This window comes from Neomonachus schauinslandi, chromosome 12 (assembly GCF_002201575.2).
Source record: "Neomonachus schauinslandi chromosome 12, ASM220157v2, whole genome shotgun sequence".
NCBI classification, from domain to species: Eukaryota; Metazoa; Chordata; class Mammalia; order Carnivora; family Phocidae; genus Neomonachus; species Neomonachus schauinslandi.
The window spans coordinates 3,841,740-3,863,399 of NC_058414.1; the positions used below are offsets into that span (position 1 = coordinate 3,841,740).

The 21,660-nt window shown below is 52.1% G+C and overlaps 1 protein-coding gene across 1 annotated transcript; it reads left to right on the top strand.

The window, feature by feature from the left end:
- The first annotated feature begins 282 nt into the window (after nt 1-282).
- VWC2 (von Willebrand factor C domain containing 2) lies at nt 283-21,045 on the top strand. Its single transcript, XM_021703742.2, has 2 exons — nt 283-975; nt 20,908-21,045. Exons 1-2 carry the CDS (start codon nt 283-285, stop codon nt 21,043-21,045), a joined length of 831 nt encoding a protein of 276 aa, XP_021559417.2.
- Nucleotides 21,046-21,660: the final 615 nt, after the last annotated feature.

A 21,660-nucleotide genomic window follows, 5' to 3' on the forward strand; every position in this document is an offset into this window, starting at 1 on the left:
TCTCCACCATCTGTGAGGGCTCAGAAGCCGGCTGGGCACCGGCGCTAGGCATGCTGCCCCCGCCCGCGTCGTGCGGCTCGTTAATCTAGAGCGCTGCCGGGGCCGGGCGGCGCGGGGCCGGGTGGGGGCCGGGCGCGCGCGGGCCGCGGGGCTCAGCTGTGCTGCTGTTCTCTCCGCAGGGACGGCGGCTCCCGGCTGGCGGCGGCGCGCCCCCGGGCTGTGAATGCGACTTGCCCCTCGGCCGCGCTCCCCGCCCGCCCGCCCGCCGGGACGTGGTAGGGGATGCCCAGCTCCACTGCGATGGCAGTTGGCGCGCTGTCCAGTTCCCTCCTGGTCACCTGCTGCCTGATGGTGGCTCTGTGCAGTCCGAGCATCCCGCTGGAGAAGCTGGCCCAGGCGCCGGAGCAGCCGGGCCAGGAGAAGCGCGAGCACGCGTCTCGGGACGGCCCGGGGCGGGTGAGCGAGCTCGGGCGCCCCGCGAGGGACGAGGGCGGCAGCGGCCGGGACTGGAAGAGCAAGGGCGGCCGGGGGCTCGCCGGCCGGGAGGCGTGGAGCAAGCAGAAGCAGGCCTGGGCCGCCCAGGGCGGGGGCGCCAAGGCCGGGGACCTGCAGGGCCGGCCCCGCGGGGACACCCCGCAGGGGGAGCCCCCGGCCGCCGCCCAGGACGCGACCGGCCCGGACCTCGCGCCCACGCCCGAGCCGCCCGAGGAGTACGCGTACCCGGACTACCGCGGCAAGGGCTGCGTGGACGAGAGCGGCTTCGTGTATGCCATCGGGGAGAAGTTCGCGCCGGGCCCCTCGGCCTGCCCGTGCCTGTGCACCGAGGAGGGGCCGCTGTGCGCGCAGCCCGAGTGCCCGCGGCTCCACCCGCGCTGCATCCACGTCGACACGAGCCAGTGCTGCCCGCAGTGCAAGGAGAGGAAGAACTACTGCGAGTTCCGGGGCAAGACCTACCAGACTCTGGAGGAGTTCGTGGTAAGAGGCCAGCGCCCGCCGGGCTACTTTGCACCTCCCACCGCGGGGTGAAACCTCTGTGCACTATGCGCCCCTACTTTGGAGAAGAGGCGCGTTCTGGTTCTCAGAGGCGGACAGCGCTGTGCTCGCGTCCCCTCAGCACGATCTCCCTGTCAGTGCGGAGGTAATCTCTAAAGCAATGTGGCCGATCCACATTCATTCCTTCGATCTTCTGGTCTTCGCCTTAAAAGGGTAGGGAGAGGGTGAGGCCCGAGGCCCCGGAAGGGACAGCCCGAGCACTTATTGGCTGTACCGTTAATGTTAATCCACTGCTCCTAATTTAAAAGTGTTGCCGCTGAAATGCTCAACCTGTTTTCAAACACAGGGTAATTTGCCGTGCCATTTGGGATATATCCTTCAGCTAATGGCTAATTAAGGAAGACTAGTCATATAAATAAGCCATGTCCCTAGATTACGTGGTGGGGTATCATGCAGATGTTCTAAAAAATGAAAAGGCAAAGAAAATGCTTCCTCATTGGCTGCCAACACACATAGTGGAGGGCAAGAACAAGAAGCCTAGTTTACGGGTAAAAATTGCTTTGTTTTAGGTGAGGACTAGTAAGGATATTAATAGCGCTGGCCATCCCCCGAATGCCTACCTTGTGGCAGGCTTGAGGCTGCATTTTCCACGTGCATTACCTTAGTTAAACCTCGTACCATGCCATGAGAGAGATTATTACTTATGATCTCCAGTTGATGGAGAAGAGGAAACTGAGGCACAGAATCTTTAAATAACGTGGTGAAGGCAAGGTAGCTGTTAAGCAGACTCCTGTGCCAGGCCAAGCGAGTTGTACTCCCCAGTGCCCGCTTTCCCCATACATTCTATGTGAAACAAAAGCCCAGCCCCACTGGGGCACAGGTTTGGATGGAGATACTGGCCTGTGCATGTGCTGGCCCCTTGGGGAGCTCTGACAGCCTGGCCTCTCACTGGTGGCATGGACAGAAATGCACAGCCTTCCATCTGGACGCCCCCCCCCCCAAGGGAGGCTCAACCCATGGCCTGCTGGACATGGCCTTGCTTTGGCACATGGGAGGTTTCCTGGGCAGAAGGGGGCATCCTGGGGCCTGTAGCTCCCCCACCCCAAGCTGAGCAGAGAAGGCAGGAGTCCCCCAGAACCCAGCCTCTGAGATCTGCACATTCAGGAGATGCTCAGGATGTGAGGGCACTGAATGAATTTCAGGAATAAGTCCCCAGGGTTGTAGAACTAGAAAGCCGGGAAGGACGGATCTGGAGATAAGGTACAAAGTATAGAAACAATGCTGGATTTAGAGTCAGGGAACATGGGTGTCCATCCTAGCCTTGCCAGTAATCTGCTGCATGATAGCCACAAAGCGCCTGTCCCCTTTTTCCTCATCTGCAAGCTAAGGGGCCAGCTAAGTCTTGTTGCAGCTCTCCCAACCTGATGCCCTGAGTGCATCTCCAGGCCCACCTGGTTAGCACAGTTGTTCACTCCGGCCCTTTGGAGAAAGAAAGACAAATTTGTTGAGAAACTCGTATGAAACTCATATGAACCAAGCCCTGACCATATACCCTGAGTGAGGTAGGAACCCTGTCCTCAAAATGCTCTCTGGCGAGTGGGAAACATCTGCCTCTCCAGATGTTTCAGTGTGGAGGCAAAGGTCCTGGCAAAACCCAGAGGCAGGACCTTCCCTGTTGGCCTGGGGCAGGGCTGTAGGCATGGGCCCAACAAACTAAATCTCTTGAGTTCTGGGCTTGTAAGAAAATCTAGGAGTTGCGAGAACAAATGCAAGCCGTTAGTTTTTAACTAAGCACGTTTATGGTTCACACTGTATGTAGTTTTATAGTCATTTCTTAAAAGAGTCTGGTGAAGTCGGCTGAGGCATTATTGCAGTTTTGATCTAAAAAGCCAGAACACATCACCAGGTGGCCATTCATTGACCTGAGATGGCAGAGAGAAGGGAGAATTCAAACTTCTCTTTTCGTAACTCACCGCCAAGTGCGGGCTGCCAAGAAACTGTCTTTGTGTGCAGGGATGGGGGAACTGTTATCTGATTCCTGTTTTCAGAAACTGGTGGTCAGTAAGTAGACTGTGTTTCAGGCTCTGGAGACGGCAGATGTTAGAGCAACAAACGGGAGATTGGAAGGATTATCATCCTGGGAAGAATTAAGATAGCAGTGAACCTATTTTTGGAGTATTAAGTGCATCTTCCATCTTCAAGTGACACTTCATTTTTAACTTTCATCCAATCCTGACGGGCTGCTAAGATGTACACGTGCATGAATGTTGCCCAGCTGCTACAAATGTTTGATTATGTGCTTGCTCCCGTGATATGTACAGCTTCGTAATGATTTCAGTGCCGTACGTCGTACATACCCTGCTCCTTCGTTTCTCTTACCGTCAGGAAAATTCTAGGCATTTCCCTAAGTCAGTGTGGCTTTGTGCATGTCATTTCATGTCCGTGGTTTTGTTTCCTTCTCTGTCCGAGGAAGGATGCAGCACTCTGTTGGGGGTGTCAGAAGGATGACCTAGAAGGGCAGGCGTACGGTCGGCGGGGAGCCTGGGGCCGGTGGGAGGGCGGTTCTGTGGGTTGCAGTCATGCAGAATCCTGATGCTGAGCGCCAGGGCACAACCAGTGTTCACCTGCCTGCTCAGACTATTCTGGGCTTCCGGGAGAGAGCCACCGAGTCTGTGGTTTGCATAGCACAGCGCATGGAGAATGGAAGAGGAAAGCATTTGCTGTCTGAAGCGCTTTGCTCTTCTGTGAAGCAGATGTAATTGATATGGAGGCTGTGGTCCAGTAGGGTCCTGCTTGGGATGCTGTTTACCATAGCAAGGAGGGAGGTGACAAGGAGGCCGGCTCTCGGCCTCCTTCCTTGGGAGGCACACAGACACTTAAACCATCTGCTCTCTGCCTCCTGAGAGAGGGGAAGCTCCCGCTGGAGGCTGGGTGCTCACTGTGGGCATCTGAGAAGCAGGCAGAACTGCAGATCCTGCCCCGTGCCTGGGATGTGCGTTTGGCCCCAGGGAGGGCTCAGCCTCTCCCCATCGTCCAGTGCTTCTCTTTCTTGGACACGTGGCTCCCTGCCCAGTTTTCACAGTCAGTTCCGTCTTTTCCGTTCCCCCCGAGCTCCCAAACCCATGACAGCCCCCGTTCCTCACGGCCTGGTTGATCTCAGCCAGATGTCAGCGGAAGACCTCACTGCTTCCACGGGATCCCATGAGGCTGCTAGTAATAGAATCCTATCCGCATTTTTCTGGGGATATTTGCAACTTAATTTGTATATGCAAATAAAACCATAGTTACTGGTAGAATTTTCTCCACTGCCTCTCAGATTATACCAAGCATCCTGTTCATCACATTAGACCAGCAGGTATCCAACTTTGAATAAGGAAACTTGTCTGTCGGTTTTATATTTTTTATACCTGACTGGTATTTTCGTGTGCTGTCTGCTTCCTAGGGTCTATTCTCATTCACTAGGGTTGGCATAACAAAGTAACAGACCAGGCGGCTTAAACAATACAGATTTATTGATTCACAGTCCTCCAGGCTGCAAGTCCGAGATCAAGGTGTGAGCAGGGCTGATTCCTTCTGGGGCCCCTCTCCTCCATGTGCAGACGGCCACCTTCTCCCCGTGTCCTCACCAGGTCCTTCCTCTTCATGTCTGTGTCTGATCTCCTCTTCTTATAAGGACGCATGTGTCCTCTTCATATCAGATTGGGGCCCACCTGTACGACCTCATTTTAACTTAATTTTCTCGGTTAAGACCCTGTCTCAAATTAGTCACATTGAGAGGAACTGGGGGGTAGCACTCGAACATGTGGATTTGGGAGGGAGGACACAATCCAGGCTGTAACGTAGCTCTAACAGGTGTAAAGGGCCGGGGTTGCCCCCATATGCATGAGCCCAAGGAGATACAAGAAATGGGGGGGGGGGGGAGGCTTCATCAGCAAGTATGATTGAAGAAAGAATTTACAAAGAAGGCCCAGAGTGATTGGTGATAAACTCCATGCCTGAGAAGCAGAGTGAGGCAGCCCACCCAAACCACTCTGATGCTGTGTGTTTTCCATTCTGAGCGCCGCGTTAAGCACTATTGTACTATGTTTGCTGATTGGAGCTGTGCATCGCATATAACCAACGGGCGGCTCTCAGGGGCTCTGCGGAGCAGTTTCAGATTCGCCCCTGATGGCTACCAGGCAGGCCAGCAGCAACCCAAATTTGGAATTTACAATTTGAGCAGCAAAAGAAGTCGTTCCCCTCGTGGGGGCCTCCCGATCCCCTGGGGGACCATGAAGCTAGGAGTGGGGTCTGCAAGCTTGTTTCCGCATTTTATTGAACCCAATCAATTTATACGACTCTTTTGGCTGGTGTGATACCAGTTCAGTCTGTCCGCGTGGCTCTCGTAGTGACCAGGGGCTCTGACTGGCGATGGTGTCGGTCTTTGAGGAAAAAGGGAAACTGGATTATTAATACGTTCTGCTCGCTCGACTGTCTTTCAAAGTGTGAGGACTGTGGAACCAGAAGCAGTTGGACGGAGATCCACAGGTGAACCCAGGCTCTCCCAGGGCGTCAGTGTCTGACCCGTGATTAACCCTGCTGCCGAGTCTCATTTCCAGAAGCTTAGTAATAAAAACAATTCTTCCATGAAATTTGGAATCAAAAGCTCTAAGTAGATCTCTATTGTAGTTACCAAAAGGTGCCAGCAGAGAGAAGGACACATTCATCATATTTTTCAGTTCCATGGTATTTATGTTCTTTTGGCTGATGTCACTTAGCATAAAACAACACTATTATTATTATTTACCTTTGCAAAGAAAACTGAGTCTAGCTGTGTAAAGCTAACGTTCATAAGTCAGCCTGATGCTCGTGCTCAGAAGTTGCTACTTCTGAGTTTGTTTTGGTTCTGAGTCAGATTTTCTAAATTCTGGACTTCTCAGTTTCTGCCTTTCTGTCCAAAACCATTTAAACAGTAACAGTTTTTTTTTTTAATGTATTTGCTTTTTAAAAAGATTTTTATTTATTTATTTGAGAGAGAGAGAGCGTGCACACACATGAGCGGGGTAGGAGGAGGGGCAGAGGGAGAGGGAGAAGCAGACTCCCCACTGAGCGGGGAGCCTGATGTGGGGCTCGATCCCAGGACCCTGAGATCATGACCTGAGCCAGAGGCAGACACTTAACCGACTGAGCCACCCACGCGCCCCTAAACAGTAACAGTTTTTTAAAAGGGGGAAGTCCATATGCTTTCTTGGGAACTTTTAGACGTGGTCAGATGTTGACCTTTAGGATTCAACCCAGTTAAATAACTTGATCAAAGTCATGGGTGTAGTACGTGGTGGAACCAAGATCTGAGTCCTAGACTGTGGCACGCTGATGATTTTGTGCTTCCAGCTGCACCACCTTACGTCCGTGACAAATGGTGATGTAGTGGTATCCTGTGTGTGACCGAGAGAATTCTAGATACATGAAGAAGGGAAAGCTCCTACAGGTTTAGAGCACCTGCCCCACATTTGCGTCCACTAAATGCTGGATCAACTTGGCCAAGTGTTTATTTATGTGGATTCATCCTACATTTGACTCAGGCCATCTAGGACAAAATAAAGGTCTGTGTCCTTCAAAGTATGACATCTTGAGTTGGAATGAGAACAGAAACATTGAGTTCCTGGAGCTCCCTGAGGGCAAGGGGCAGCGGACAGAACAGTAGATCTCCAGACGTGGACAAGACCCCAGACCTTATCAGGCCCGGAGCAAGCAGACTGGTGTCCCAAAGCCAACTCCAGCCCAAGGAGGTGTTCTGCTTGGCTCACCACACGTAAGACATTTGTTTGACTAGTACAGATATTTAACAAATGAGACGTTCATCTATATACCCAGATTGCCAATTTGCTGTCAAAATGGAATGATTCCAAATGGCAGTCATCTGCCAGAGCTGTGCTGGGTGGCTCCTTTCGAAGGGCATTTTCTCTCCAGCTGACCACATCCCCACTTGGCACGATTTATCCATGGTCCTACAGCCACATGGAGAGAGATGTCACTTTAGGAGCCCAGATCCTGTGCTGTCATGTCCCGCCTCTTCAGTTTGAGTCAGCATCTTCTAGAACTTCGAGGTCAGAGTACTTACCGTCTAAAGATGTCTGGGTGGGCCGTTTTCCTGTTGCATTCATGAGTCCCTTGGCAAATCTTGGACCTCCTTGTTTTCCAGTGGACCAGAGTGGAGAGTATCCTGATTATCTCTCCGTTTATGAAAAGTCAGTGAAATACATGTGAAAGCACTTTGAACCTAAGAATCTCTGAACAAATGAAAAAACAAAAACCAAAAAAGCCTGCAGCTAGGTTAGTGTGGTTTCTAGGGGGGTCCTGTTGAGTGTGCATCTTGTGGGAGATGACTATCTCCTAGCCGGGTGTTTGGTCCCTGGGCAGACTTCCTGCAGAGACTCATCATCGGGGAGGGGCTCTTTGGGGCTTGCCCGTACATATTTCCTCAGTGGATGGCATCTCCGAATCTGATAAATCCCAGCAAAAATCTAGTCTTGCTTTTTTTAATTCAGAAAAAATTGTTTTGGACAAATATTTGCCAAGCACTGGACAAGATGCTGGAGACATAATGACAAGCTTTGGAGTGCATCCAGTAAACAGGCAGTGACCCAGGAGTGTGTGATGGGCTGTGAGGAGCATCATGGGGCTCTGCAGGGTACGCAGGTGGAAACGGCCCATCTAGACTCTGTGGCTGATGGTTTGTTTTTAAGTGACCGAGCAATCCTGGGGCAGGTTTCCGGGGAAGAGATAAGAGTGTGTCACAAACAGAACAGTTGTGAGTTTGGGTAGAGGATACGGTTTTCCACCCCAGCCTACATACCCTATAGCCATCCTTCGTGGTATGGTTCTGACCACATAGCTGGAAATCCTTTTTTTGCTGCTTCTGTTCCAAGCCTGAGATCCTGCCAGCTGGATTTCACTTCTCATTCTATTTCTGTCGGGCACTGGGGTGCGGCCAGGACATGGAGTGCCTTTCGAATCTGTAGAAAAGGATGATGTCAGGCATCTGCCCATGGCCCTGCAAGTTCTCTCAGAAGCCCTAGGCCTGTAGAAAAGCATAGGGGTGGAAAATTAAGATGCCATGTGGCTCTGAGCATTCCAGAAATGATTTTGCTTTAAACACGATGAGACCACCACTTGCTTGCCTGGGAATATAGAAGAATGATAGCCTGAGAATCTATCACTTACCAAACTCATGAAATCCCAGATATCATATAAAACACATTTTCTTAAAAGCACAGCTGAAATGGCAAAAAAAAAAAAAAAAAAAAAAAGTAAGAGAAATTAATCCTCAGAGATAGAATCTAGACAGGAAAGTCAGCCTTGCAGTGGTGGCCATCGGAGAGCATCCCCTGATGCCTGGGACCCAGGCCTTGGGTCCTCGCAGCCAGGCTGGGGCACATGACAGGCCCAGGGCTCCAAGGGGAGAGCATCAGATCAGGATGTGTCTCATAAGGCTGTGCTCCCCCGAAGAGCATGTACTGCAAGGGGGCAGTGCAGACAGTGCCCCAGATGGGCCTCAGGGCTGGGTTGAGCTGACAGGTTTGCTGTGAATATTTGCTGTCTCTAGTGCACGCACTCTCTTACGAGCATGAAGCCCATATTCATGCTTCCCTGAGTGGTCCAAAAAATCCAGGTGGGATATTTTTGTTTAAAGGGGCCACAGGTACCTGAGAGAAGCAAATGCTCCCAGGAGGAATGCACACTCCACCCAGGCTGCAAGGAATCCCCACAAGTAGTGTTCCAAAGGAATGTGACAGCAGAATGAAAACCACACACTAGTAGGCGTGTGTCATCAACAAGGGTCCGCCAAGACCAACATAGTCCAGTAAGATGCAGATGTTGGGATACAAACGGAACTACTTAATATGCAAAAATATATATGTTGAAATAAACCGTATGGGTAAACAAAACAAGCATATTCCAAATACTAGTCAGCTTTGAAGAGAGTCAGGTAGAACTTGCATAAAGGAATGATATAATAGTTTGAATTAATATTCAGTGGGAGGTTCAACAGCATGTCAGACAGTTTATGGGACAATTCAGTGAACCAGGAGATAGATTTGAAGAAGCCACCCAGAGTGAAACACAGATGCACAGATGGATCATAAGAAGGAGATGTTTTGATTCGTGGAGGACAGGGAGAGAAGATTTAATATGGATCAGATCAGAATTCTGGAAGGGGTAGTAGGGAATATGGGAGAAATGAGGGGTTAGTGTCCCAGATGATCTACTTGAAACACAGTTATTTTCCGATTCAGGAATCCCCATAAATCTAAAGAAAGATAAAAAGACATCCAACCCCCTAGCCATATCATAGTGAGATTGCAGAGCACCCAGTGCAAGAGATTTTCAGAGCAACCAGCAAGAAAAGACTTGGCCTGCAAAATAATAGTAACTATGAGTACGGCTGACTTCTTCTCAACAGTGGAAAACCCCAAACAGTAGGAGAACATCTTTAAAGAGCAAAGAGAAAAGAAGAGTTAATCCAATTTATGTATCCAGCAAAACTATCCTTCAGGAAGGAGCATGAATGAAGATATTTTTATTTATTTTTTGTTTTTATTTATTTATTTATTTAGATTTTTTTATTTTTATTTTTCGACAGAGAGAGGGAGACTGTGAGAGAGGGAATGCAAGCAGGGGGAGTGGGAGAAGCAGGCTTCCTGCCGGGCAGGGAACCCGACGTGGGACTCGAACGCAGGACCCGGGGATCATGACTGGAGCCGAAGGCAGACGCTATCAACTGAGCCACCCAGGCGTCCAATATTTTTATTTTTTTTAAGATTGTATTTATTTACTTATTTATTTAGAGAGTGAGTTGGGGAGGGACCGAGGGAGAGAGAGAATCTCAAGCAGACTCAGCCCTGAATGGGGAGCCTGACCTGGGCCTCGATCTCACATCCTGAGATCATGACCTGAGCCAAAATCAGGAGTCGGATGCTTAACCAACTGAGCCACCCAATAGCCTCTTAAAGAATATATTTTTAAACAAAAATAGAGCATGCCATCCAACAAACTGTTACTGAGAGAACTTCAAAATGCCATCTAAAGAATGAAATTCAGCAAGGAGGAACGTGACCCTGAAAGCTAAGCCACAGAGTCAAGAAGGAATGGAAGAAAACTCACTGCTCATTGAAGTGTAGACCAGTGGTTCTCCACTGGGGGTCATTCATGTTGAGGGGATGTTTGCAATGTGTGAGGACATTTTTGGGTCATAACTGGGGTGGGGTGGGAGGCCATTGACATCCGGACATGCTGCCCAAGTCCTACCATCAGGATGGAGAGCAGCCCCTGACAACCATTGTCAGGAGAGCTGGGGCTGAACACCCCATCTGTAGACTACCTAAGGAGGGGGGTGGTCTCCAGGCTGAATTTTGAGTTGGGAACTTTATCCTTGAACACGCAAGAAATGCCACTAGATACAACGCAAATGTTCTTGGAGAAAAGTCATTGTGGGGGGCCCAGCTAGCTCAGCTTTAGGCCAAGTCATGCCATAGGTGAGCAGTTCCAAAGGCCCCTCCTGCTTTCCAGGGCTGCTGGTCACGGACGCCGCCAAGCTCCCATCACCTGTGGAGGTGTGCTCTTGCCCTTCCTGTGGTCACATTCAGATCACTTCAAGGTGATGCGCCCCTCTTGCTTGGCTCTTGGTACCGCTCTCGGTACCTGTGGTCCACGAGGTAGCTCAGAAGTAAATAGTATCGTCTCTACCAAAATCTACCAGAGGGACCGGTCCTTCTGTATGGTCCTTTTGCTGTCCCCATAGGTTGGCAGGCCACACTAACGTATTGCCCTCGTTCAGCTTTAAAAACAATTTCTGACTTCTGTTTTACTTCCAAATCTCATGGGACTTTGGAAAAGGTATCTCAGTATCTCTGTAGAGGCTTAAAGCAGATAAAACACAAACTTAGTTTCCAGCAAGCTGTGACTCATTCATTAATTCCTGTTAAGGTGTCAGAAGCAATATCTGTGTTCCTGGTCACACTCTTGAACAGGGACACAGAGCCCTCGGCCGGCGGACAGGCTGTTAGGGTGGCATCTCTGTCCCCGCAGCCACAGTGCAGGGAGTCCCCAGGTGGCCAGGATGCAGCGGTCCCTTGTCTTGTAGGGCACGTCTGCCCTGCACACCTGTGCCTCGACCCACTGGTGGCCTTGCCATGTCACACACGCAGACACGTCAGGGGTGCGTAGCTTGGAAGAGAAGGAAATCTGACAAGGCCACTGCCTTTCCTTGGGCCTGTGCGAGCAGGGGAAGCAGGCAGCCTGAGGGACGAGCTGTGGTCTGATGTCAGCCTCTCGGCTCAGGTCAACTCCCACTGATGGCAGAGTTCCCCTCTGGTCCCCACACCCTCCAGGACGCCAAGGAAGAAAGCTCATCTTGCTCCCGGTGACAGCAAGGGGGCACCTGGCACAACTTCATGGTCCGCTCTCTGGCACCACACTGCCTGGGCCTGAGCCCCAAGAGAGCTCTTCTTGGGAGAGAGCCCTGCAGTGTCTTCTCCACCCAAGCCGAAAACCCACGGAAAGGGACTTCATTAACTGGAGACACGGCTGGCAGTGTCCTGTTGTAATTCCAGGATCCTCTGGAAGAGGCTCAGCTTCAGGAAGAATGCGGGGCCAACGGTGTGAGCCGGCAGTGCCTGCCGGCCTGGGCTCAGGCCGTGGTCCAGCACCTTCCGGGTAATTGGCAGCTGACACAGGCTGAACGGAGTTTCAAGGCAGCCAGACTCTGACCTCGGATGCTGTCCAGACGGGTGTCTGTGTGGCCACCTGATAGTTGGGGAGTGTGAGCCCTGTTCCTGGAGCCTGGCCAACTTTGGGCAGAAGAAGTGGACACGCTCCTTTGGTCGTCTTCATTCCTTCCTGCTGAAGATGAGCATTATTACTGTCGTCTCAAACGAGGAATGCCGAAATGAGCAGCGCGGTTTAGTTTTCTTCTCGGGTGTGTGTGTGTGTGTGTGTGTGTGTGTGTGTGTGTGTGTGTTGGGACGAGGTGTGCCCTTTGGTTTCAGTGTGTTGTTTTTTTCAAGTTTGTCACAGTCCCCACCACTCCCTATTGTGCACTCGTTCACCACCTTGTTTCCTTACCTGACAGGCCCCTGAAAAAATGGAATTTATGATCCTTGAGAGACCCGATCCCATGTCATGCCCACCTTTTATTTTATTATTTTTTAAAGATTTTATTTTATTTTATTTTTTTAACGATTTTATTTATTTATTTGACAGAGAGAGCGAGAGAGCACGAGCAGGGGGAACAGTAGAGGGAGAGGGAGAAGCAGGCTCCCCACTGAGCAGGGAGCCTGATGCGGGGCTCGATCCCAGGACCCTGGATCATGACCTGAGCCGAAGGCAGACACTCAACGACTGAGCCACCCAGGCGTCCCTCATGCCCACCTTTTAAAAGCCTACTCTTTGGAAGGCATTTAATTTTAGTCATTTATATATTAAGGGAGGACCAAGCTCTCTGTTTCTTTCCCACAGGGATTACTTATCTTTCACCCTTTACTCTAATTCTAAAACAAGAGGCTTTCGATCTTCCCATTTTTAAAACCAGAGAAGTTTGGCTTTAATGACATTTTTTACAGGGACATTATCAACCCGCTCTGCCCCCAGGTAGGTGGTAGAGCCCCATTGGGAATGTGTCCCTTCTATTAAGAGCTTAGTTTAGGAATCTGTGAATGAGCAGATCCTCTATTAAAGTAGCTCCACCAAAAATCTCAACGTCACCTGCTCCCGGGGTGGGCAGACAGAGGCCCTGTGTGGTTCCTGTTGCCTGTGGTCATGGTGCCTCCTCTCTCCATGCCCTGCTCTGTGTGCAGAGGGCCGCGGGTTGGCCCACCGTGAGCACGTGTCTGCCTCCACCACAGAAACTGAGAGCACGTCTCACCATTGTGGGGGCTGGGAGCGGGGTCTGGTTCTGTTGAAGCTCGAAGATGGCCGCCTCCACCCTGTGTCCTCCCACGGTGGAGAGAAAACCCAGAGTGATCGCCAGGCTCTTCCTTTCCTTCGAAGGGCACTGATCCCCACCTTGGGGCCCCAGCCTCTTGACCTCAGCTCCTAACATCCCCTCCTCCTCATATCATCCCATTGGGGGTTAAGGCTCTAACCAATGAATTTTGAGGGGACACAAACATGCAGTCCATAACAGAGGCTGGCATACTTTTGGCTGCATCTGACCATGTAATCAGGGCATTCCAGAATGTTCACCAGGTCTGGATCTTTAGCCCAGAAGAAATAATCTTCCTCATTTTTGTCTTAGCCACTCAACTGTTGGCCTCGGAGTGGAAGACGCCATGTAAACACTGCCAGCATTTTCCCCCCTCTCTTAGGTGAGATCCCACATGCTCTGTATTAATCTGAGGGAATTCATCACAAGAGGATTTGAAAGGCATTCTTAGACAGACGGTCTTGCCACAAGCTAAGCCATAAAGAAGGAAAAGTCATTCCTTCATGTGGCTTTGGGTTGTCAGACTGTTGTACTGTTGATCTGCTGGGCGGTAGGTGGGGTGGCTTTCTTCCCAAGACTGGAAGGCTGACAGCTTCTGGGGACAGTTCTTAATTAAGTCCCTTTGTGTGCAAATCCGCTCTCTGACAGAGAGTGGAAAGACAAAGAGAACAAAAAAATAATCTTTCTCGAAGGGCGCTGCGTGGCAACTGGCTTGTGCTGGAGGCTGGAAGGGGGCTGAAGATCAAGCCCAATTCACTTCGGGGTGCAGAAGGGAGGGCAGAGGGGCATGCAGGGGTCCGGAGCCGTCCGTGCTGGCCTGACTGGCCGAGGGAGCCTGGAGGACGAGGTCCAGCAGGTGCCTCCGTGTCCCCACTGTACCCTACTGCTGCCCCGTGTGGAGACGGAGCTTTGGGGTGCCTGGGCTGGTTGAATAAGACAGTTCCAGGTAAGGAACCTGAGGTAGCCTGGGGGAAAGATTTAGTTCGAGGCGACAGCACTGTCCCGGTCCCAGCGTCTTGCAGGGAGTCGGGCGAGGCCGGTGAGGGGCAGTGGGGTGAATTCAGTGCATTCATGACACTCATACATGAGTGGCCAGGTGGTCCAACCGGACCCTGCGTTCAGGCTGCTGCTGGGACTTGCTGTGTAGTTCTTGACAATGCACCAGACTTGTGGGTGTGTTTCGAGCCAGGAAAAAAATTTAAAAAAGCACAGTTGAAAGGCAGCGCTCCTGCATTTTTCTCCAGCTCCCAAATAACACAGCTCCAGGCGATCGGAAGCTAGTAAGACCTGGTAATTTACATAGAAGCGGACTCTGTGATTTCCCTCTAAGTGCATCTTGCTAACAAGTGTGACACTGGGCACTTTGGAAACAGGCTCAGCCGCTGGAAAGGACGCTTCCGCCATCTGGTGACTGAAATGTGACAGTGACTTCTGGAGAAGCTGCTTGTCATCCCCCGCAAAGACCGCTGTTAGTGACCGGCCTTTTTGCTTGGTGCCTCTGGCAATTTGCAGCTTAAGTCATTAATTCACCATCATCAGATTAATTCCGTAACAGGGTCAGGATGTGTAAACACGACTCACATGTGCAAACACCGAAGTACTGCACCTTAGCTTTCGAAGGAGTCCTTCTGTGCTGTGACTCCCCACAGCTGATGATGATGGAAAGCGTGGTCCTTTGAGGTCTTAGGAATCTCATCATTTTGGGGTAATTACTCAACACTGCAGGATTTCTCCCCTTGGAAGATGTCTCTCATCTCTTTTTATTCTTCCCAAGGTGGTGCTGGGAGCTCACGTAGCCTCTTGGCTTTGGGAAGCGCACCTTGTCCCATGTAGAGGGGGCCTCCTGTGCCAGGTGCAGGGGCTCCCGTGTGGCCAGGAGGGGGGTGTTGTGCTGCCCCCCGGAGCTGTGGCTGTGGGCTTCCCTTCTGCTCTATGCTGCTGCCCCATCCCCAGGCTCTCAGGATTCCCACTGGGCTGTCTGGCTGTGAGGTCCCCCCGCTCCAGGTCCCTCCCCATCTCTATGGCCGTCCCATCCTCCTCACCTTCCTTAACTACCTTTCCTCTTGTTCCAACCAGAAGCCACAACTTTGCCGTGAAATTTCTTACTATGTGCACATCTCAGTCGGCGTCTGTGTTTCTTCCATTCTGTTGGTTTCTCTTTCACTCATTTATGCCTCAGCCCCTCCCCCGAGTTCGGGACTCGACTCCTTCAGAATCTGGAGGCTCTGCTTTCTGATCTCAGGCATGCATCGAGCTCCTCAGTTCCCAAACGTTGGTTTACACAGTCCCTTCTGCAAAGTCGCTGCCTTAGCGTTCACGTCCCGCTGACGACCGAACCTTCTCTTCCATCTGTGGATCACATGTGTCCTCTAAATCCCGATCCCTCTCAGGGGAGAGATTCGTCTTTGTTCCCTCGCCTCCAGGTGTGGGCGTCTGATCCCGGCGCAGCTGTTTATGAGGCGCTGAGCCACTCTTCCTGCAGCAAAGCTGAGAGTTTTATTTTTTGTGTTTTTCATAATGGGCCATGCAAGTTCATTTCAGCTCTTTCCGGCCATCTCTTTCTCGACTCCGTCAAGATCTAGTGAGCCTGGATATTTGCACTGGCTCAGTAATCGTAACAATCCCAGACATGACGGAGACCTGGCCCTAGTTTTGAGTTGTCCCTGAATCGAGTTGGCTGCTCATCCATAGCCTGGGATCAGGGGTCTCGGTGCCGGAGAGTCTCTGCTCTAAGGCAGCGCGCCTGGGAGAATTCAAGGGGTTTGGAAGGAAGGGAAGCACGGGCGGGGGTGGGGGGTAGGTAGAAGGAAGTCCAGATCTCAGTGTCCTTCTTTGTTGTCATATTAATCTTACTTCGTGTCATTGCAGCGTCCAACAGTTTGGGGGTTCTCAACGGAATGCCTCTGCCGATGGAGGAAACCGAAATGGGGAGAAGATTTTATCTGATGGTGAATGGTTTTCTTTGTGAAGGTTCTGTGCTCTCAGCTCCTCTGCTCTTTCTTCTCTGTGTGGAAATTAATCCCATCTATGAAAACGTTACAGTTGTTCGGGGATGTTCTGCCTCCCAGTTGTCTGTTCCTAAGGAAGCATCTGCATCCAGCCTGGAATTGCCCCCTGACCACGAGGACGCAGTGCATTTGGTGGCACGCCGGTGTCATGGCCCTCTTCCAGCAACCCCGGCAGAAAGTTCCAGATTGGCATATGGCAGTGGTTGCCACTGAGGCAACCAGATTCAGGTGGCACACGGCATTGTCTGCCTCTCACCCAGCCAGTGGCCCTTTTAGGCAGCACAGAACAGGAGGGTGTGTTTAAGCTGGATTTGAGGAAAGAAGGCAGGTCTTCTGGTGCACGGGGAGCGAATCTGCTCTGTAAGAAGGATGGAGTGAGTTTCTGCCCTCCCGAGGGGAAAGAGATTTGGGACACAGACAAGACCAGGATTCCCTATTCAGCGCGCTTTCTGCAATATTTCAGAGCCTGGTCCTTCTCGTGGTGATAATGATTATAATCATTATACAAGGCAGTGCTTCCTACAGATCGACACCTCATTGCAACTGAATTCATTAATGTAAAATATAGGTGATAAAATGTAAATTTGCTCATATACTCCTCGTTTAGAAGCGTCCCACTCAACCTCTGTCCCACTCTCGTATAGATCTTTAATTTGTACGTATAGGGCACTCGACTCAAGCAATATCCATTTGAGTAGGCGTCATTTCATATTTGAGAATTGTCTCACCTATAAATTATGGTTCCTGTTCCTGCTTATTTGTTTCAGAATAGGTGCAATCTTTATTTTATGGTCCTTACAGCCAACGTACATGCGATATAGACATGTGTATAATTACTGAGCATTACGAGGGTCTAATTGTGAGCTACCCTCAAGTTAATAGCTCTCTGGAGCTTCTGCTGTGCATTGTGTTTATGGCCGCTTCACTGAGAACATGCTCAGGTTTGAGGGTAAATTTCTTGGATCCACCTTGAAGATAATCATTTGGCCGAGTAAGCCAGGCCAGCGCCCTCAGCCTGGACCCTGGATCTGAGGCTAGCCCCAGGGCACTTGACCTGCTGCCATTCTTGCTAACCAGCCCAGCTCCCGCCCATGCTCTGCTCTTCCCTTCCAGAAACATGGCGGAAGTCGTCTTCATCTCTCTGGTTTCAGGACAGGGATGACTGAACAAATACCACGGAGCTTGTCTTTAGTCTCGCTCCCAGTTCCTATTCTCTTTACCCGACACAAGTCCTGCATCCTCCTGGCACACAGTGGGTGCCTCGAGAATGGGGACCTTTCCTCACATGCCCAGCTGTTCTTCTAGGCTATGCGTCTACATTCTATCTATTCAGACCTTGGGTTTGTAACTGGAGGATGGCAGAGAAGGGTATTTCTGTCAGAAGGCATGCCGTACAGAATGTAGGCTGTGATTTGCTAACGAGAGGGGCTACTGTTTCAAAGTTAGGTTACCCCTGGTAAAATGTCTTTTGGGGACCGAACAGCTTTGGAAGCAGAGAAAGGATTTCCTTGCCTGACTGCAGAAATGCACCTGGCGAGTTCATGTTGCTGATCGCAGACTCAGTAATGCACAGGGCATGTTCACTTTTAGCTTCCACGGGGGACAAAGAACCCGGGGACGGCGGGAGGCCCTCTGGTGCCCTTGCTGGTGGGTGAGGACTCTGCAGCGTTGGGACTGCTCTGACCCGGTGGCTAGGGTCAGAATCCTCTCATGGGGCAGGCAAACCTCCACCAGAGTCCTTGCTGCTGGAGTCAGCTCCCTGCACCTGCTGCAGTGGGGGGCGTAGGGGGGGCGGCGCTCCAGCCATACGTGTGAGTGATGAAATAAGCCAAAAAGAGGGTCACAGGCACCCGGAATGCCAGGTGCGCCCCATGACTGCTGACCCGAGCCCTGTGTCGAGGCCCTGGGCTGAGGCTTCCAGTCTTCTGGGTAGCTACCCCCCATCTCAGTCCGGGGAGGACCCCGATGGCTCCCCCACAGAGGAGCCGGAGCAGAAGGTGCTCTCCTGAGGATCGGACAGACCCAGCGACAGCGCTAGTGTGGGAGTCGGGGGTGCAGAGGTGGGACAGGACTGGCAGCAGGGAGATCTCAGCTGTCCTGAGTCCAGCGGGGTCTTGTCACACCTCTCCTCTGTGACTCAGTAACACTGAGCTCATGCGGCTGCATCTTCCTGGGCCAGCCAGTGAGTTCACGTGGGTGGGAAATGAGGTGATGGGCTTAATGAGGGGAGGGGCCGGCTGCACCTGTGCTTCCCAGTGGAGAGTTGGGTGAAGCCTGACCCTCAGTGATCAGGGCCAGACACGCAGAGGCGGGCAGAGGGGCCCAGCAGGAGGTCTCAGGGGTGGGATTGGGACCACCCCATGCCCTGGGACCTGGCCACTGACGGGAGGCTGGAGAGTTCTATTAGGTCACCCCTTTCCTGGGCAGGGGTCCTGGGAACCGTGATCAGATGGGGAGCTGTGACTCAGAGCAGGCAGGAGCCCTATGAACAGCGTACGGAGGCCTTTGCCCAGGTGGGACCGCTGTGGACATGGTGTCATCTCGGGGGATGGGCAGGGCCTGGCCGCCTGGCTCTGTGTGGGACTCAGCAGAGCTGAACCTCCTGTGTGAGAGACAGGAGCCCCGTGTGGGGTGTGGTGAGGACAGGCAGAGCAGGTGGTAGGAGGTGAGGCCTGAGTGTGACATTCTGGTTTGTGGTGATCCTGTTTCTGAGCCTCAACTCATATGTATGTGTATATATATATTTATTTTAGGCTTATTTCTTTGAGACAGAGAGAGCGAGCAAGCAGGGGGCGGGGCAGGGGGAGAGAGAGAATCCCAAACAGACTCAACGCTGAGCATGGAGCCCTACCTGGGGCTCGATCCCAGGACCCTGAGATCATGACCTGACCCGAAACCAAGAGTCGGATGCTTAACCGACTGAACCACCCAGGCGCCCCTCAACTCATATTTTTGAGACATGAACACATATCCAAAGAGTTGAATCAGGATTTCTAAATGTTCTGTGATAGCAAAGCTCACAGTAGAACTTTTGATGAAGTTGCAGAACCTTTAAGAAGGTAGCAGTCCGGGCTGGGGGCATCCACGGTCCGAGCTTCGCTCTGTGCCGTGGACACGGTGAGCTTGCAGAGCCAGGAGCAGGAGGTTCCGGGCTGTCTTGCCCAGGATGTGCTCCCTTGTGTGGGGAGCTGCGGGGTGAGGCCGCCTCTAGTCCTGCTTCCCTAGTGTCCGCAGTCTGTGACCCACACCTGCTCCTTTGTGGTTTTTCCTGGAGCTCCCCTCGGGGACAGCTGGGAGGACTGGGGTCCCCTTCTTTCAAATTCCCAAACCAAAGTGGGGCTTTTTCCTGCAGCCCTGCAGTGCAGCCTGCATGGGGGTGGTGCCAGGCTGTGCCCCTTTCTTGAGGACAGACCCCAATGATTGCTGACCCTCTTGTTCCTTTCGGACGAGCCTGCCCTCTAGATGGGACTGTCCTTACCTCTTCTGGGGCCAGGGGGCCTGGCTCCCCACCATCTAATCCACCCTGTCTGTGCTGTGTGGCTTCGGTCCGAGTGCTTGCACTGAAGGCTCGGACACACAATGAACCGTGTCTCTTGCAGCTCAAGGTCTCTGCTTTTAAAACTCGCGATCCTTTTCTTATCCTGCTTGCTAAGTAAATCCACCCTTGACAGAAGGATGCTACAGGCTGAAGGGGGAATTAGTAGCGGGCAGAAAGAAAAGACAATAGCAACAAAAAGCAAAGTTCGTTACAGTAGCAAGAAAGCCTCATGGTGCCCAGGGCGCTCCTGGAAAATGCGCCCTTGTGTTGTTGCAAGATTGGCGCCAGCTTCTAAGGCTGTCCTGCACACCAGCTCAACATTTTACCCTGGGCCGCTCACTCACACCCACACACACTCACACTCACACAGGTACGCCTCAGCGCTCACTCGCAGCCAGGTTGACTGTGGTCTAGAGCTGGACAAAAACCTTCACGTTTAAATACAAACTGAGCTTTTGCTTCATGAGATTACCAGTGTATTTGGTAGAGATTTGAGTTGTTATTTTTGGCGTTGGCTAGGAGGAGGCATCCGTGAGTGTTGTAAGGGAGCGTTCTCTCGTTTACAGGTGCTGGTTGGTCAGGGTGTGGTATGCAGAGTGCCCAGGACCCCCCTGCCTAGGGTGCTCAGCCTGACAACCACCCCCCCCCCCCCCCCCACTATCTTTTTAAGCCTCTATTTCCATGTCGCGCCTTCTGCCTCTGGCTGTTGGTTCTGCATATGCCGTTTCTGCTTTGTCCTGGGTCAACCCCGATGGAAAATCACTCTAGTGGTGATTTCCAGGAAAAAAAAAATCATCCGCATCCCAGCCTGCGTGTCACCGTGGCAGGATCGAGTTGGTGGCATGCAGCCTTTCCAGGAATGTCATCGTGCTTAATTGGAGTGATCCGAGAGGTAGAATTTGGGCCGGTGCAGTGCAGAGAAGACTCCAGGGCACCGGGTGGCGGAGGGAGGGCCCCCTGGAGGTGGTGGGGGAGAGAGGGAGCGCCTGCCTGAGCTCGGGAGTCGGGTCCCTTGGCAAGCTGCGTGTCCCCCGTCTGCTTCCTCATCGGTACACAGGGCGAGAATTCGATAGAGGTACTTTAGTGCTGCTGCGAGGGTTACGTGGGGTCGTCTTCAGCCACCTCCTGGCCAGGTACCTCCTTGCCTTGGCCCGTCCCATCCCCTTCTGCTCTCTGCTCAGCTCTGGTGTGGCACCCGGCAGCGCTGTGGGAAAGGGTCCCTCCGGGGGAAACCCGCTCTGCTCCAGCACCCTGGCTTTGCCCTTTGCAAACCACCAGGCTGGATCCCGTTTCACATTCCTAAAACACCTGGGCGTCTTCACGGAAAGTCGGGCGGGAGGGAAGACGTGAGTGTGTATGGGGAGGCTGGCGGGAGATCTGACCCTGACCGTGGGCGTGTGTTTCAGGTGTCACCATGTGAGCGGTGCCGCTGCGAAGCCAACGGGGAGGTGCTGTGCACCGTGTCGGCGTGTCCTCAGACGGAGTGTGTGGATCCCGTGTACGAGCCTGACCAGTGCTGCCCCATCTGCAAAAATGGTACGTGAGCCGCAGGTCGAGCGCAGGCCCGCCTCCCAGCCGCCTCCCGGTTCACCCCAAGTTCACTGCCTGCTTCGTGGTCGATGAAAGATGCATGCATGTGTGTGTTTGAACACGCGTCCGCACAGTCGGGGGCCCAGGGGGACAGTTGGGAGCTGTTCTGCACGGAGGCGTGCGCTCTCTTGCCGGTGTCAGCCCCGTGCTCTATAGAGGACCCAAGAAGCGCTTGGGGGAGAAATTCAATTTCCAGAGTGAGGAGAGTCCCTTACTTTCATTTAACTTTGTTCTTGCAAAGCAGTTTCTCTCTTTCCGAGACAAATCAAACATGCTGGTTGGGCTCATTTACTTTTCATTATTAAGTGAATTAAACTTCGGACATAATTGAATATTTTTCATTAAGTAAATTAAGCAGGAAGAGCACCCCCTGTCCAGTGAGAGCCCGTGGTAGATCAAAAGTCTCATCTGCTTTATGAAAAAGAAATGGCAAGATGTCCTGGATCATAATTTATACAGGGAGAGCGTTTCCTCAAACTGAATAACGAGAATGACTTTGTACCTTGAAGTACTGAGTGCTGTTCTGGGCATCACATTTTAAGAGGGTATTTGACAAGAGTGCGTTCCCA